Below are 18,372 nucleotides of genomic sequence, written 5' to 3' on the forward strand. Positions count from 1 at the left end.
GACAGGGGACATTCGCTTGGGGACACCGCACCCTCATTCCCACGGGCAGACGCCCGCTCTCGGAAACACTCCGGCGCTTTGAGAGCACACGAAGTTGATAATGACCTGTCTTCCCATCACCCGAGTTTCTCACGTGCAGCATCTGGAGAAGCCACAGGGGAACGGACAGGAGCATCGCAGGGACCCCCGTGAAACCAGGTCAGATGCGGGCCCTCCCAGCGCACCCCGGCCCCTCTCCACCCCAGGGCGCACACACAAAGAAGGCGGGTGAGATCACACGGCGACACCTTGCGCTGGGCCACGCCAGCATTTGTTCGGGGTTGTACCACTGGCTTCTTGAAATCCAAGGCATTTGGCATATAATTAACAAACGAACATGAAAACAAAATATTCCCCACTTTCAACCTTCTTTCCTTCCAACTTCAGTTTTATGCTAACAGGTTCAATCAAAGAATTATGGGAGATGCTTAAAACTACATTACACTTGAAAATATCTTAATACTTTTCTTTCATGACAAACAAAAGCAAACATGCATTTTGTTATGGATTATCAGAAAACAATTCCATCTTAAAGAACGTCTCTGTGGGGCAGTTAAACATCCAACTTGAGCGCAGGTCACGATCTGGTGGTTCACGAGTTCGAGCCCCACCGCTGGACTCTGTGCTGACAGCTCAGAGCCTGGAGCCTGCCTCGAATTCGGTCTCCCTCTCTCTCTGCCCCTCCCCCCGACTCGTTCTCCCTCTGTCTCTCAAAATAATCAAACTTAAAAGAATCATAAAAGTAAATAAATAGTAAAGAGCATCTCTGTGGAGCCCTGTCTCGGGCGGAGAGAGCATGGAGCCCCGGCCTGTCACAGACCCGCGTGGGTGGGCACCACCAGCAAGGGGGGCGGCCTACCTTGTGATACAGGTGAGGACTCGAGAGCGGGTTGGGAGATGCGGACGGAATGGCCGGGGAAGACATGTGGTGAACGGCTTTCAACGCTGGAGCTCCTTCGATGCCAACCTGTCTGCAAGCGACAGGGGCCACCCCGAGGGTCGGTGGAGGTATCGTGAACCTGGTCTAGGAACAGAAGGGGCAGAGACATCAGCGAGGCACCGAGCCGACAGAGGTCACGGTCCCAGTTGTCATGCTGAGCCCGAGAAGGGAGGGCGCTACTTTGGAACAGCACGTGGCAAACAGGTTCACGAACGTTGTTTGTGTTTTCCTATAACCTGACAAGACTTTGTTTTGCCGCAAGAATACCTCACATTCTGAAACAGCATTTGCAGTATGAAGTCTGCCCGGGAAGCCAAGTCATAAAAGCTTCGCTGTTCCTGGAAGACCAAACGCCAATGTAACAAACGAGTCATCAGAGTAACAACCACCGCTCGCATCTCTGGAAAGAGCTGAAGCAGAGTCCCCGCCCCAACACAGGCCCAGAGGCCGCGCGCTGGCCTGTGGAGGGGTGCTGCGGAAGGCTGGCCCCTCCCCGTCCTCTCCGGCCCCTGGACTGCTTCTGTTTCTGCACAGGGTGCCCCTGGGAACTCTCTCGGACCGTTGACAAAGGCACTGCCCACATCTTAGAATCCTCCGTGTGCCCCACAGACCCCTGGGGACTGACTGCAGCCCCCACCCTGAACAGCGCCTGGAACAGGTTGCCGGGACAGGTGCTGGGGTGTCCCGGATGGCACTCTGGGGCTGTGACGCTCGCAGCCGCAGGGCGACAAGGGCGCCGGACACAGGCAGTGGCCCTTCCTTACGCTCTACCGAACGGAGCTCCCCACCGGGGCCTGCAGCGCACACGGGCCCTCTCTCTCGTCCGTGGGGGCTCTGCCCCGCCCAGGAGCTGGCATCGCCGGGAAGAGCCCACTGGGTCTGACAGACTCATGCCCCAGCCCCACGTGCCCATTTCGTCTCGAGCGGGGGGACACCTCCAGGGAGACAGCACGCACGAGATATTGCAGACAGGAGTGGTTTACTGAGTTACTCTGCTAGAAGTAATGTCTGAAGTTCAGAAAGAAAACGAAGTGGGCCTCAAGCTGTGGCTTAAAATCAGAACGACCGCAGCTTTAGGCTCACTCGCTGTCAGCACGAGTGACAGAGCAGACCACGGCACCAGCACCCGGCCTTCGACCTACCCCCCAAACATCCCTGGACTTCCTGCCAGAAGCACACGGTCGGCATTGGCTGGACCACCACGCAGCGGCCGCACCGGCCTTTGGGGGACCGGGCGCCTCAGGCAAGGTCAGACCCGATGACTGATCCAGGAAGACCGTGGCCACTACCGCACCCAGAGTTCGTGGCAGAATATACTTTGTTTTTAATTTTTTTTTTAAGTTTATTTACCGAGAGAGAGAGTACGAACAGGGGAGGGCCAGAGAGAGGGAGGGAGAGAGAATCCCAAGCAGGCTCCACGCGGACAGTGTGGAGGCCGACGTGGGGCTCCAACTCATGAACCGTGAGATCGTGACCTGAGCCGAAATCAAAAGTCGGACGTTTAAGCGACTGAGCCCCCCAGGCGCCCCCAGAATCCATGTTCATAGCACAGGAAACCGCCTCAGCATGACACCCCCACGCGGTTCCCGGGAGTTGTGGCGGGGCCCTACCGCCTGCCACCGTCGCCACCCCGTGTCACAGGCACGCTGCCCTCGGCCTGCGGTCTGGGGCGCGTCCTGTGAGGACACCCTCCGGGGCCAAGCTCCAAGCAACAGAGCAATGAGCCCGTACGCTTGCGCCCACGTCCCTCTACGCTCACCTCATAACCCGCACTGTAGAGATGACCTTTCTTGAAAGGCAAATCCCTGTGTTGGGTTTCCCCACGCACGTACTCAATTGTGTGTACTTGGGAAGAGCCACCAAATTTAGTGTTTTTTGAGATTACCTTTCAGACATCTAGTTTTGTCTAAATTAAAAAACAACAACAGAAAACATATTCTAACAGAAAAAGCCCTATAAATACTGCCTAATGAGTGACGTGAAAGAGTCGAAGTTTTTGGAGACTGGGAGAGGACGCCGAGACCACGGCCCCTCCCTGCCCAGGGGCAGCGCCAGACCCGCCAACGACAACAGTCGCACGCGGGGCTCAGAGGCGTCTTGAGACAGACGGTCGGCCCGCACCCGGCCAAGAGCCCTGTCAGGGTGGGAGACCAGCTGTCCCCCCAGTGCACGCCTGCCCAGAGTGGGCCTCGGGGACGCGCTCTGCCACAGAACGACCCAAGTCACACCCCGTCGATCCGCGAAAGACGAGGGGTCCTGCGAGGCAGAAACGTGCCTGCCGCAGAGCTCAGGAGTCGTTTACGCTTCAACAGCATCGGCCGGTCCCAGGGCCCGCCCCCAGGACGGGCGCCGGCCGGCCACGTACCTGAGTGTTAGTTGTCACGACCAGCGTTCTGGAGGTGGCGGGCTGGGGTTTGCCGCTCGTCATCGGCAAGGCGGTGGGCAGGCTGGCCAGCAGGGGAGTGGGCGCCTGCAGGCTGAACTGGTAGACGCTGGGCGTCGCGCAGGGCGGCGTGTCGGAATCCTGCAAGCAGGAACGACGGCGGGGAGCTGAAGACGGGCGCGCTGACGCGAAGGTCGGGAGCCCACGTGCCCATCGGCCCCCCGCCACAGGAGCCCGAGGCCGCCCCACGCGGCCTCCAGTCGTCTCCGGACGGAACAGCATTCGAGCTGCGCAGGAGACCCCTCGCGTCAACGTTTCGTCTCCAGACGGCCTTTAAAAAACCACTCGAGGGCGTCCGCCCTAGCGACGACGTGTGGACGGCACGCCGGCTCCTGGGGCCCGCGGAGACCCGTCGGTGCGGTCTTGGGGTGCCCGCCACCCACACACGCACGGAGGGGAGAGGACCCCCGGGCTGCTAGACTTCAAAGGCCGGCCAGAGACGTCTCCCGGCCGGCGCACTCACAATGTCGCTTCCCGACAGCGAGGACACGGAGGAGGTGGAGGAGCCGGACGAGAGCAGCTGGGGGCTGGGCAGAGACAGGGTCAGGCGCTGGCCGTAGGCGGACTCCGGGTCGCGGCGCTGCGGCTGGTCCCCGTCACACGCGCTGATTCGCTCCTTTATCTTAATTCTGTCGTCTGCGGGGGAGACAGGCCTGAGTGACCTCCCTGAGAGGACGGGGGGGGGGGGGGGGGGGGGGGGGGCGTGGGCCCACAGGTGCCGCTGGGGCCGGACCCGGTGCGAACGAGACCGAGCAATTCAATTCCTAACTTTATTCAATTTTCTTAGTTTTTAAAGCTGTGTGTTTCAGCACTGGGACGCCTTCAAATGTGCTTAGAACAAGGTGGCTACGGGAACGGTTTCCGGCTGTAAACCTTACGAAATCTGAACACGCAGCCCGTGTGTGGGGAGCGTGCGGTGTGCACGCGGGGTCTCACGGGCCCAGCAGCACGGGAGTAAAATCTCTCAAAAATGTTTTATACACGTCGCGTGTTAAACAGAAGTTGAATACAATACGTGAAAATGAATTTCACCTGTTTCTTTTCGCATTTTTAATGCAGTTACTACAAGAGACGCTACCAGTCCACGTGTGGCACACGTCCTGTGTCCAGGGGCCTACATCTCATGGCTGCAAACTCTTACGCTACAGAAGACGAGGCACTTTCTCAGTCTGACAGTTACCACGGAGGGACCGAGAGGCACTGCCACACGAGGTGCCAAAGTGCACGAGTGACAGGCGCGAGCAGGGAAGTCTCACCAGGCTCGGGCGCGGGGGGAGCCTTGCCGCCCCACTTCTCCTTGATCCACCTCCGGTAGTCGATCACCTCCTGAGTGACCTTGATGATTCTTCCCAGAGTGCTGCAGGAGGACACGGCGGGGGGTGGTCAGCGGAGGGCGGCAGCTACTATGAGCCCACAAGCCCTTCCGACCGGCTATTCTCTATTTTTAACAACGTATCCCTTTGCTAAGTGAAAGATAGTAGGAAGAAAGCTAAAATAATTTTACAAAGTATATATGAATTCTGATGCTTGAGCCCAGATGTGCTTTGAGATCATAGCATAGAAATGGTGGGCTCACTTGTACAGATGTCCCGGGGCCTACAGCTACCTACAAAAGACAGTTTCCAGGAGGTGTCTAAGCAGGGGAGTGCCCCCCGCCCCCACCCAGCACTCACAAAGGTCTGACATGGCGTTATCCCCTGCGGAGGCAGCCAGGGCCGAGACTCCCAGCACCCAGCACCGGGCCGAAAGCCCTGCCGGAGAGCACCATGCGCGGAATGAGGCTCGAAACCCTCGACAAGCCGATCACCGGTAGTGCCGGGCTTCAAACTCCCCGTCCGGCACAGTTTCCACGAGCACTGGCCACCACCTCATTGTTCTTCCTTCCCACCGCCCCTTCACTCCATCCGCCCCCCAGCTATGCCGCAGGCACCTCTCACAACAGGTAAGAGTCCTCTGAAATGGAGACGCAAGAAACAGCACGCACAGGGAGGAGGGCTGGGGCCTGAGCGCCCAGAGGCCCAGAGGCACTCACTCAGAACTCAGTATGTGCATTTTGAAGACAGCCTCAAGGAAACGCATCACGTTCCCAAGTTTTAAAAAGCCAGAAATCACTTCCCCAAAATCAAACGCCCTGAAGAAACCGCCAAGTCCCCAAACAAGAAAGTTTCGGTGCCGAGCCACCCTGAACTCCTGCCCGGCCTTCCTCATCAGCATCTTCCTGGGCTACAAGGCGGGGGCACATCAAGAAATGACAGGGGCAGGCGGGGCCGGCTCCGCACAGGCCGAGGCGTGTGGCCGCCACACCGCGGGGGCCGCGAGCCCAGGACAGCGACAGGGGACTTGCGTTACCTTTCCGAGTCTCTGTTTGGATAGGACCTCGCGAGGGGCGACACGGCATGACTGAGAACAATGTAGGCATAGTCAAACACCTGCTTCACCTGCATGGCCCCATAGGAACTGCGGCCCACGTCATTTCCTGAAAGAGAGAGGCAGCTGTCAAACCCTGCCCAACATCCGGCCCTTGATCCAGATGTTTCCCGTCTTCTCCCGTGAGTCACTCTGCAGCGGGCCCTCCCCACTTCCGGACCAGGAAGGCCGAGCCAGGCGCCTGCCAACACGCTGCCCGTCACTGGTGCCCATCTCCTGACGTTCGCGGGCTACGATCCGGGTCTACCTCCGTGCGATGTCATTCAGAGACAGAGTGACAGTCCGTGAAAAAGTCAGGCAGCTCCCCCGGTGGCAAAGACACCAGAGAGTCAAGGCAGCGACTGTGACCGACCACGGTGGTGCTGGCCAGGCGTGCACGAGGCAGGCGGCTGGCCCGAGACCCAGCACTCCCATCAGCGCCGCCGGGACCCGCGGGAGCCCGCCCTTCGGGGCGGAAGGCCGCAGGCCCAGACTCTCCCCCGGTGAGGACCGGCCGGGCGCGGGGCGCATGGAGCCAACAGGGAAGTCACCAAGTGAGCCACAGTCGAGGAACTTTTGTCACAGGACATTTTTGAATTTTAATCAGCATCCTTCACAATCCAAGTAAGCAGGACTTTTTTAGGAGACATTCTAAGTACTGGGATTTTTCCTTTTCCAGATTTGGTAATACAATCCAGTGATAACGCAGGCTTTCGTCTTTTAAGTACATTTAAGCAGATAGTGAAGACACTGGAAACACCTCCAACTTAACTGATTAGACACAGACAAACAGACGTGAAACGTGTTCCTACACTGCTGGGGAATCACTACAGAAAAAGCACGGCGTTAAGTCACGTCATTTATGAACGACAGAACAGTCAGCACGTTTCCTTTCAAGAGGCTGTTAAGAAGTAAATTTCACACTCCAGCAGCCCCGAAACAAAACAAAACAAAAAAACTGTTACACTTGAGGACATTAAAAAATATATAGTAACTGAACAAGAAATGCCAAATACAGATGTGAGAGACAAGCTGGGGAGAAATAAAGGACAGCGTGATGACAAGGAAAGCTTCCCTAACACACGCGCGGGATCTCCCAGAACCACTCAGGTGAAGGGCAGTGTACCTGGAGCTGACATCCCGTCCCCCCACCTTCTCTGTCACCTGTCCGTCACTGATTTTATCACCAACAGCAAGAACAGTGTCTCACCTAATAGACGCTCAATAAACATTTGTGGAATTGATAAATAAAAATTGGGTCAACTTCACTAAACCACGAAAGAAATCTAAATTCGGAGCACCTGGGTGGCTCAGTCGGGTGGGTGTCCGACTTCGGCTCAGGTCATGATCTCACGGTTCATGAGTCTGAGCCCCACGTCACGCTCTGTGTTGACAGCTTGGAGCCTGCTTCGGATTCTGTGTCTCCTTGTCTCTCTGCCCCTCCCCAACTTGTGCTCTATGTCTCTCAAAAAATAAATAAATGTAAAAAAAAAAAAAAAAAAAAAAAAGAAATCTAAACTCAATGAAAATTTATACTACGTGGTTCTGTTAGACCAGCAAAGATTAAGAAGACTGCCCCTACACTAACGGGGACATGAGCGCCATCAAATCCGCTCGTGGGAAAAGAAGTGGAGAAAGAGGAGGCCGCCTCAGGGCCGTCTGCGCAGCAATCCTTGGGGCAGAACACGCCTACGCACAGAGGAAAGGGGCCTGGGATGTGCTGTTAACTAGAACGACGAGTTGTAAAGCTGTGTGCATTATGGGGGCCACTTAATTAGTAAGATTACAATAACAAATGTTAATATCCGTGTAGGAAAAACCTGGAGGGATAACGTGCCGAAACGGAAGGGGATTGTGGCACACTTTCGTTTTCCGTGTGACCTGCTTCTCAGAAGTGAACGGTCTACGACGGATATGTGGGTATGTTATACTTTACTAATCAGAAAAAATACACTTTTCTTAATTTTCACTTTCTACATTTTTCTGGTTAATCAAGGAACGGAAACAAAACTCCAACGTTGTAAGAACTAGAAGCATTAAACGAAAGAGTTCTGAAGGTATCCCGCTTAACTGTCAGCACAGTAGGAACCCGCCCGGAACCCAGTGCACTGCCCTTGGCTGCAGGGACTGTAGACACGCCCCCTCCCGGCCCCGCCTGCCACGGCCACGGCCACGGCGTGCACTGGAGACACCAGCTAACTCGGAGCAAGGCGCCCTTACCTGGCAGCAGAGGGTCCTCAATGCACAGCATCGATGGTCTGTACCCACTGGTCATGGCTTTCATGATCTCTTCTTTGGCGATATAGGCACCTCCTTCTTTTATTCTAATACCAGTTTTCAAGTAATTAAAATTTCTTCCGTAGAGTTCAAAAAATTCTACAAGAAGCATTCCAAGGTTTTCATCAGCTCTCCGGGCATCAATTCTTGGATGCAACTGTAAAAGCAATACATCCACAATTTGGATTCAAGTCACTTTCTGAAAAGACTGCATGAAATCAGGAGACCTACTGGTCTCTCCAAGGAAACGCCCTCCGGGGCACCTGCTCTCTCACCAGTTCTGTGAGGACGCTCCGAGCAGCAGAGGTTAGCAGGCCCTAACTGAGCCTGGAGAGCCTTTGTCAACAGAGAGAGTTCAGAAGAAATAAAACCTTCTCATCTCTGTTTTTTTATTACAGTTTAATTCTCCGAAATTCGTGACCCACAGAGCATCTTCCTACTAACGCAGACATGTGATTAACCACAGATTAGCAAATACCGATAAATACGCAGAGCGTCTTCTCCACAACGTAGAGTCCTCTGGCCGGTGAATGCAACGTTACAGACTCCATCCAACCTTAATTCCGTTATTCCAAAATACAACCCATAGAGGGCAGTGTCAGACCGGAGAGAGTCACAGCGTGACATACAACCAGAATGTGCGAAGATTAATTTTAACTGTGTACAGGTGATTAGTACTGTGTCATAACATTTACACCAACTTTACATCCCTGCTCGTCACACGGATTAGTGCCAGCCTCAGTTTGGTGCCCCATTTTCTGTAAGCGGGTGACGGACTTATTCGGAACCTAGGATGCAGCCTCTGGACACCCTCCTGCTTTAAGAGGCTCGGGAGGCAGGCCTGCGCTGCCCACAGTGACAGCCACAAGCCATGAGTGGCCATTCATAGTTAAATTAATTAAAACAGATTAATTGAAAACTCCATCGGCCTTGCTGGCCAGGCTGCGAGGGCTCAGTGGGCACGTGTGCTCATGGTGCCACTGCGGGACACGTGGGGCGTCACGCCGGCCGGGGCGGGCCTGGAGAATGATGGCCACGTCCGGGTGAAAGCCACAGTTCCTGGAAAGTCACACAGGTCCCTGAGGAGAGACAGCTCCTGGCACCGACAGGTGTTTCCGGGGCTCACAAGAACTGAGGGTGTGCACGTGCCTGCACGTGCCAACGGCACAAGGGCAGCATTCGTGCTCCTGCCCCCCCCCTCCCCCCCCCCCCCCCGCTTCTCTTCCTTCCTGCTTGCCCTCCAGTCAAAATCAAGTACCTGAGCGCCACCCAGTGCAAGGTTGGGGCTCTCACCTCTGTGGGCCGTGAAATGGACTCAGACGCTGCTAGGGGCCCAGGTTCGTGGCACGATGCACCGGGCAGCAGGGGGCACGAGGCCAGTGGCAATCCCACGCACATCGCGTGTGGCCTTCTGCGGGGTCACAGGACTGCACCCGGGACCCCGTGGGGAATGTGCCAGGAGGCACTGAGCCCAGTGCCCGGCACCATAAAAACAGGCAGTAGCCATGATGACAAGCGACTGAAAATAGTTCCAATCAGGAAAACGGGAGGGAATCAGAATAGTACGTTGTACTTAGTTCAAAATAATGGGAAGAATGGGTCCAAGGGCAGCATCACGGAGGCCAAAGTGGAGGCAAAGCGCCGGGAGCAAACTGTAAGAAACCGTAAGAAAACAGGTGTGGAATCCCAGTCTCGCTCTTCTTAACACATCTCCGGCAGAGACGTGCCCCGGAGTCAGAGGAGTCAGACTAATGAAAGGCGGTGTGACCATGCCTTGAGCCAGCAGTATGAGCAATAAGGAGAAAAAGGGGCCAAACCTTGGATGTAAAATCCCAAGCACAGTCACAGGTACAAAACTTAACGGCAAACAAGGAGGAGTAGCCCGGCACATTAAAATACACACGCAAGGCTTGTGTGACGAACAGAGAACCCTTCAAGAAAACGTAAACGGGGTCATCAAGGTTTCCATTCACTTAGAAACTGTCTTACATGGTAACAAGCGTAAGCACAGTTCATCAACGTCCCAGCATTGAACACTCGGGGAGGTTTTCTACTGACAGGCTGCTCCACGGTCCTCGACAAAACAAGGGCGATATAAAATTCAAGACAAAGTATTTGTGTCTTGTCGATCTGAGAAAAAAGACTCTCTTTTCAGCAACTTTTTCAATTGTATATGGTACCCAACTTTTTTCTGCGACAAATTTTTAGTAAGCCACAGTTAGTAACCAAGAAAACCAGCTTTTTATGGTCCATCGAGGCACCAGAGCGTCCACACGTACGGAGCTCTCGAGTTCAGACTGGTGCACGCCTGACTGCTCTGACCAGACAAGCCTGCCCTCCCTGTAGCAGCTCAATCAATTAAAAAAATAACCTATAAAGGAGAAAAATGAAAGAAGCATTCATCAAAATAATTTTGTCTCGACAATCAGAGGTTCATTTCTCCTGGACGGGAACACAGGAGTAAAGGGCAGCAAGGACCGTGGGAGCATGTGGAGCAGGGGCTCTGGAACATCACGGAAGCATCTACTCCTACGAAGTCTCAGTGTCAAGGTCTCTAGAGAGAACACACACTCACCTGTAGAAAGCTAATGGCCATTAAAATTAGGCTGTATGAGCTAATTCCACCTGTAAAAACTTCATTCAGGTCCCTCTGCAGGAGGAACTGTTTCAATACTAAAATCAAGTAAGGCAGCAATGAATATTTCTGTAAATTCCAAAAAAAAAAAAAAAAAGAAAAGAAAAGAAAAAAAAAGAGGGAGAGAGAGAGAGAGAGAGAGAGAAAATATTGGTTAGTTAATATACCTTTAAAGATTTCACATAGCCAATTTCACATAGTAGGAAAAAAGCTTAATCCTCTTGCCACTTGGAAGGCTCTGGGCCCGTCATTCTCAAATTTTAGGGGCCTGAGAATTCATTATGTGAGGGGCTTATTAAGACATGCCCCGCCCCCCACCAGGAGCCACATCCCAGGTTATGGTTCTGCAGGGATGAGGTAGGGACACTTGCATGAACAATCCCCAAAGAGGAGGTCAGGGAAGAATGAGTGTATTCCTTCAAATGATTTCCCATGGCCCAGCTTGCCCTGTGACAGGTGCAGGGTGGGGGGCGAGGAGGCCGAGAGGAGGGATGTGGCAGTGAGCCAGGAAGAACCCGGAAACAACACCCGAGGCACCAAGAGAGGACCAAGTGGGGTGTGTGTGTGTGCAGCTCTTGAGTCGGGAGGACAGGAGCAGAGGGCCACGGAGAGCAGGGTGAAGGGAACAAGGAAACGCAGAGGCTGGAGAAGCAGGGGGGTGAGGGGTGGGGGTGGTGGGGAGAGTGTGGAAGCTGCTGTTGTTTTTCACGTTCTGCTGTGGCAGAGGAAAGGGAAAAACTAAAGGACCAGGGTCCCTGGGCCTGCAGGAAGAGGCAGCGTCCAGACGGTGACACTGGGGTTGCCTCTGTGAGGGGCTTCACCTCTTTCCCTGTAACAGGAGGGAAAGACCGCCTGTCGCACTGGACCCCCACACCTGTTGGGCTCAGTGAACAAGTCGGCTACCCCGCCCTCAGACACCGAGACAATCCAAAGTAAGCAAACTATGTCAGGACGTCTTCCACTTCCGATAAACTACCCTTGCAAATCAGGCACACTGAGCTCCAGGGATGGTCAGTTTGTAATAATGAGAAAGAACATTTTCACCAAGCTCTCTAAAATAACACTCTACTTCCTGGTCAGCGTGGAAAGTGAAAACTTACAAAAGAGCTACACAATTTCAAAGCATCTCTAGAAATAATATCGGAGATAAGTAATTCAACCGTATTGCCTTTATCATGAAGACCATCACAGAGTTTAAAGTGAGATGCTGACGTAACAAGGCCCGTTTTTACAGCGCTAACGCGGACGACAGCACCTTCATGTAATTCTTGATGAGCTCCGCTGCCCGGACCCCAGTCTCCATGTTAAAGCTGATGTCGACTTTAACTTCAGTCTCCTGGTCTGTGAGCTTTATTATCGGTACCTGCAGAGATTGGATTTTAAAAAAACAACTAGGTTCTACTGGCCAACATTCACCACAGTCTGATATCAAAATGTTTCCGAACTTGTACAGAGGGGTTTTCTTTTCTAACTCACAAAAGAGCTGAGAGATCATGAGTCCCAGGCTTTAAAGAAGAAAAGAGATTTTGCAGTGTGAACCTTGACCTCATGGGTCCCTGGAGTCCCAGACCCTCCTCCAAACCCCCCGACAACAGCCGGTGCTCACCTCTGCCCGGCCCTCCTGGCCGGACTCAGCATCAGTCATGGCCACTACCTGCGGGAAGGCTTGGGCTCCACAAGGAGAAGCCGGCTAAGTTCTTGTCCCGCCCCCGGGGGCACCTGGTGATGGGGCGACACTCCAGGTCCCCAAATTATGTTTGCGAGAATTTCTGCAAACACTCAAAGGAACTCCAAAGCCAGCTTTTAAATTATGTTTCGTGCTGATGTTTCTCCAAACAATCCTACTTTGGGTTTTCACTAAGACAATTTAACTAAAAAACAAAACCAAAGCAAAACAAAACACAAAAACCACTTTCCTGAAAACCCAGAGTTAAGAAGCTAGACTGGAAACATTCTCATAAAGACGTGCAAGGTGCTCAAAACCTGCCTCTTGAGGGCTGCCCAAGCAGCCATACTGACCACAGCCCTCCCCACCCCACCCCCCACAGAAAATGAATTGTGTACTTCCAGAACAAAAGGCAGCCTGGAAGCAACGAAAAAGCACTTTCCCTCACCAAAACGACCGGTCTAATTAAAGGTCTGGAGACAGGGTGCGCACCTCTTCTGGGCCCTGAAACGCACCTGGCAGGAAACTGCCAAGGCCACACACGTGACAGGGATGGGCCAGCGGGCGGTGACCGTGACTCCTGGAGACCAGCAAGGCCAGCAAGCATGGGCGGCTACAGCGAGTGTGGTCCAAGAGGGCAGAAAAACAAAATGCTTTCCCAAAGAACTTCCCAGACAGTGTTTCAGAAGGAGCCCACGCGTCCACAGCACAGTCAATTCCTCATGAACAATCCCTGCTCCCCATCACCGCTGGGCACGGCACCTCCTTGTCTACACTCACGGGACACTTTCCCAAAACCCCTCCCGGTGCTCGCCTGGCTTACACACACGCACCCACACACACACCCTCCTACACACGCACACACACACACACACACACACCCTCCTACACTCATAGATTCTAGAGATTAGCGACAATACCACAATACTTATTTCTCGGTCGCTCAATACAGACAAGCTTCCTTCTTAAACACCGCTCTCAGGCTGGCCTCCGGAGCCCGGGACGAGAAGCAGGTGAGGCCACCAGCAGAAAAGGCGGCCCGGCGTCAGCTCATGCTTAGAGAACCGAGCAGTGCTGGACCCGCGTGGCTCGGTTCCCCTGAAGTCTACACCGGGCCCCTGGCAGCAGAGGGAGAGGTGTGCGCACAGCTCCTGTGACACCGACTGGACCGGACCGTCTGTCCGCCCCGTGCTCCGAGCCAAGGGCAAGCAGGGCCTTCTTCCTCTCCTCTGCATCTAACCCGGACACTGGTCAGAGACCACCGCCATCTCGTTCCCATCAAGGACAAACGGCAGAGCCCCAGAGGGCAGGGCGGGGGGGCTCTGAGAGGCACCACGCGAGGGGCCAGTGAGAGTCGAGGGCCCGAGCAGTGTGTGCCCCGGACTTGGACTTGGGTAAACCTGGGTGAGTGCACGTCAGAGCACCCGCATCTTCCAACTTGTCCCCGAGATAAAAGGTCTCCACAGGTACGCGTCTGAACGATGAAAGGAATGGGCAGGTTCTTGCTTAACTAGAAGCCGGCAAACGGTCACTGTCTTCTGTGTAACAAACGCCGTGTTTTAATCACCGGGCTACGGGAGCGAGACTGGGCAGCACAGGAACACGTCGGTTCCTTACGCATCCGGAGGTTGGCCCCGGCCCAAGCAGGCACTTCAGCGCCAAGTACCGTGTGATGCTCTCACGACGTGCCGTGAGATACATGCTCGGCTGGTAGTCCTAGCTACTCGAACACGGGTACATGTACACCGGACGTAGAGAACTCTTCAGAACCCTACGCAGTGACGCCCGTAAACAGCGTGAGCTCAAGACACAGGACAGTCACCGCAGCTGGCAGGTGTGCCAAAGCGCCAACGGGGGCTGAGGGGCCCGAGCCGCCCGCACTTACCGTCGCTTTGTCAAGGACTTTGATGGAGCACGGCTCAGCCACGTTGTGCTTCCGCAGGGCCTGCTCCAACAGCTGCAGAGGAGGGCGCTCCCATTTTCCAAAGACCACTAAGTCGATGTCGCTGGACAGAAGAACACGTGACCGTGAGCCACCCGCTCACATTACTATGCAGTAACACGCGCACGTGGGGCACACACTCACAACTCCTTCGAGGGGCACACCCACCCCCACCGGGCACATCCCTCTGAGGTGTGCGAGCTGCTGGTAATGTGTGGGCGGAGAGCCGAGAGGCGGGAAGAATCTCCCAGCATCCTCAGGTAAGTAAGGAGGGTGAAACGCTCCTCGGAGGTTTCCTGGCCCTCCGTCTACACTGTTGCCTACACTGCACCACTCTGGCTGACCTGTGGCTCCTGGGTACCCGGGATCTGTTCTGTTCCCTCCGGGCCCTGCCAGGGCTATCCCCAAATCCTGGGATTACAGCCCTGTTTAGTCTCCAAATGTTAACAGTGGGTTCGGAGAAAATAAGCTGTTAACGAAACACTGCACATAAAACTGATCTGGGTATCCAGATAGTTCTTGACGAGGAAATACTGAAGCACAACTTTAGGAGGCTACCTCGTCGGCTGCTTTTCAATTAAATACAAATACAAAATACTGCTTGAATAGAATTCTGCTGGAATCTTCACTGAAACATCAGATCAGTTTTCAAAAACACACCCAAAACTTTCAGAGTTTTCTCTACCGCGTTGTCTTCCCACGGCCCTCCCGCTCATCTTCACGTTCCTAACGGCCAGCATCTCTGCGACACCCCAAATCAAGCGCAAGAGGGGAAACGCAATCAGTTATTACAACACTAGATTAAATGTTATTTCCTGCCCTGTTCCCTCTGTGCTGCCGTCTCTTCCTCTAGCTTACGTTTCTAGCCTGGGATCTGAATACGAGGAGCCTGCGTTTAGCCCTGACCGCGCACTCAGATGTCGCCCGCCCCAGATGAGTGGCCGTCGGGCCGGCCTGTGCAGGGCAGCCTGGTACTCACCTCGTGGGAAGATAGAGGCCTGTACTAAAGCTGCCGAATATCTGTACCTGAAAGAAAAGAGTGGTCGTCTTACAGCACAGGCCAGTGCGAGCAGGCAGCCCTCCACCCCCCCCCACACCCCCCGCAGAAGAATTTTTTAAAACTCAAAATTGAGAGATGAAACAATTACTGGCCTTTCCCACAAGTGCTCAGAGCAGAGGACTTTTCAGAGCTGCTTTCAAACCCTCCAACCCCAGGGCGCAGAGGTTGAAAGACAACCGTGTGGGAGGTCATCTTCCAAGAGGAAGGGAACGGAGTGGCCGCCCGTGCCCACGGGGACCCCCCCACCCTGCCGCGCCCTCCACCAGCCCGGCCATCAGGAGGGGGGCCAACAACAGGATGGGTGCCGTGGGCACAGGACGCTTGTGGAGTGAGGGCAAGGGGTCGGATTTCGGAGTCCGGAAGGTGCAAGGCGGGGGCCTGGGAACGTGCATTTCTAACAAACTCCTGGGTGATGCCTGCCACCCCCCCAGGGCCGCCCCTGGGGAAGCACGGCCCCGGGCAAGGAGAGCCCAGGCCCCGGCCTGACACAGAAGCACAGTGAACAGGGCACCCACATCAGCTGCTGGCCAGAGGTCCTTAACCACCGTTTCGATCCGTTTCACCACCTCCCGTCTCATGGCTGCTTCTTCAGGACAAGGGGACATGAAGTTATAAAAGTCAATTATTTCCTCATGAAGTCTGGTGGACAAAAGAGAAAACACACGCGTTATTGCTCTGAAAGTCAACCACATCCACTCTGCTGTTCGATCAACAGGACTCTGGAATAGCCGTTGGGCCCAGAGCACCCCCCCCGGCTCTTCTCCCCTCAGCAGGCACAGGACGGAATGAACACGCCGCGGGCGACGGCGGCCCGGCACGCCTGGCCACCACGGGCGGACTTGGGGAAGTCTGCCAGGACACAGAGGCTTCCTCTCGGCCCTGCAGGACCCTCCAGAACAATCCCCGCGGGGACCGCGTTCAGAAGCCGAGGGAAGCCCGTCCACAGAGCGCAGAGCGGGGCCGGCCTGGCATCCAGGCCTCCGATCCCACCGCACCCTGGGGACAAGAGCCCCCTCGCCCTTGCCACCACACTTGGGGGTACGCCCCCCAAAGGCGCCAGCCGACCAGGAGGCCCACAAGCAGACGCGGGTGCGGTGCCAGTGCGAGGCCCTCTCTCCCTAACAAAGATCTCCTTAAGTAGTGGCCGGAAAAGCCCATCCCGTGGCAGGCCCTGGCTCATGGAGCTCGGTTTCAGGGCCAAGGATCTACACGGAAGCCTCCTTCTGCAGGAGGGAGAGACGGTCATCCTCGGTCACTTTCAGGGATTAAATTATGGGGCAGGTGATCTAATCCTGGGAAGCAAAACAAATCCAATTCACCTACTTCCTCTCTAAGTCCGATCAGTGAACAAAGAAATGACAAAATAGAATCTGCTTGATAATAACATAACGTTAGTGCGACAGCTAGCAGAACAGTCCGCGTGACAGAAGGCGACACTTCTCAACAGGACCTGTTAGTGTCACGTGACAAAGGCAAGGGGCATCACATCACCTCACGATTCCCATCAGCCCTCCTTGTCAAGGCGGCCCTCCACTCTCTCGCCTGGAGCTCTGCCCCGGCACCCCGAAATCCCTGCGCAGCGACCGTTCCTAACACTCAGCAGCCGGTTGACAGGCTCCTGGGGGCCGCTGAAAGCTCGCTGGGGGCTCTAGCTGGCAGCCGGCGATTGCCCACACCTCTGCCCTGGGTACATCTGCACCGGATGTAGACCAGTTAGATTCAGGCCACCACTGGAGCTTAAAATCAGGCCTATCATGTTCAGCTTCGTAGGAAATCAAAAAACGAAAATCCCACCCAAGCACGCTGCTGCCTGAGCCAGCACAAGAGCACACGGGCTCCAGGGCCTCTCAGGACCCCTCTGATGACAGAGGTATGACATTTGGAGGCAAAATTATAAAGACACAGATCTAGAAAAGTTAAACAGCTGACCGACCCAAGTCGCAGAAGGGGAATACCCAAGCTAGCATCTGGAATTCTATCCACATCCCACACGCCTAACCCATGAAAACATCTGGCAAACGGGGCGTGCCACTTTCCCAAAACATCACTGCAGGCCAGCACCTGCAGGATAGAAGGCACCAGGACCGTCAACTTCCTTCTAAGCCGCATGCAACATCTCACAAGTGACAACGTGAGACTTTCAGCCCCCGACGTCCCAGGCCTCTGCCCTCATCACCCTCAAGGCTCCAGAAAAGGAAGGAGCAGGAGGGACCCCTCGCTGACGTCTGCACAGACACCACCAGCAAGCGTCACACCGTGTCCGCTTTACCGCAGGTGCGCTGACCGGCTGGAGACAGAAGACGGGGCTGCCTGGCGTCTCCCCTCCCACCCCCGCCCACATTTCAGGAGAGACGAACGACGAGGTGGAGGCAGGCCCACGTTCACAGAGCTCGAAGTGGTTCCAGGTACAACATGAGGCCTCCCGGTCTCAGGGTCGCGTTCCGCCGAGAAGAGGAGATGCTCTGCCAACGCACCGACCTGAAATGCGGCTTGCGTCGGGCCTAACTGGTAACAGCTGTGACAGAGACCAGACAGCAAGAGGACTCCTGCTGTGCCTTCTGGGAATAAGAAGGGCACTCCCGGCGCACGCAGGGACTGGATGAGAAGCCCCCGCCGGCCCTTTCTGGAGGCGAGCAGGGTCGGCGAGCCACGGTGCGACTCCTGCGGCTGCGGGGACCACGGCGTTCTGGGCTGCGACGACACCGTGGGCCCAGACAGACAGGAAGCTGTAGCCATCACCACATGTGGGCAGACCCCAAGAGCCCCCTCGGCTGCTTGCTCTTACTCAGCAGGGTCCTTGCGGAGCCCTCCCTCAGCTGAGGAGGCGCCCAGGGCTGGGTGAGGAGGGTGGGGGAATCGAGCAGGGAGGGGACGACCGCCCAACCCCAACCCGAAAAGGACTGTGCCATCAGAGCAACTCAACAGACACCACAGGACAGGGGCGCCTGGGTGGCTCAGTCGGTT

At 55.2% G+C, this 18,372-nt stretch overlaps 1 protein-coding gene across 2 annotated transcripts in view; it reads right to left on the minus strand.

Moving 5' to 3' along the window:
• The window catches only part of TENT4A (terminal nucleotidyltransferase 4A), a 46,054-nt gene that overhangs the window by 2,761 nt on the left and 24,921 nt on the right, over nt 1-18,372 (minus strand). For both annotated transcript variants that reach the window (XM_042997796.1, XM_042997794.1), the window contains exons 2-12: nt 15,924-16,047; nt 15,328-15,374; nt 14,292-14,412; nt 11,996-12,103; nt 10,681-10,809; nt 8,049-8,262; nt 5,772-5,898; nt 4,679-4,779; nt 3,886-4,058; nt 3,345-3,503; nt 899-1,063 (exon numbers count right to left, since the gene is read on the minus strand). In XM_042997796.1, coding sequence (XP_042853730.1) covers nt 899-1,063; nt 3,345-3,503; nt 3,886-4,058; nt 4,679-4,779; nt 5,772-5,898; nt 8,049-8,262; nt 10,681-10,809; nt 11,996-12,103; nt 14,292-14,412; nt 15,328-15,374; nt 15,924-16,047 — 1,468 coding nt within the window. The remainder of the gene's footprint in view (nt 1-898; nt 1,064-3,344; nt 3,504-3,885; nt 4,059-4,678; nt 4,780-5,771; nt 5,899-8,048; nt 8,263-10,680; nt 10,810-11,995; nt 12,104-14,291; nt 14,413-15,327; nt 15,375-15,923; nt 16,048-18,372) is intronic.

This window comes from Panthera tigris, chromosome A1 (assembly GCF_018350195.1).
Source record: "Panthera tigris isolate Pti1 chromosome A1, P.tigris_Pti1_mat1.1, whole genome shotgun sequence".
NCBI lineage: Eukaryota > Metazoa > Chordata > Mammalia > Carnivora > Felidae > Panthera > Panthera tigris.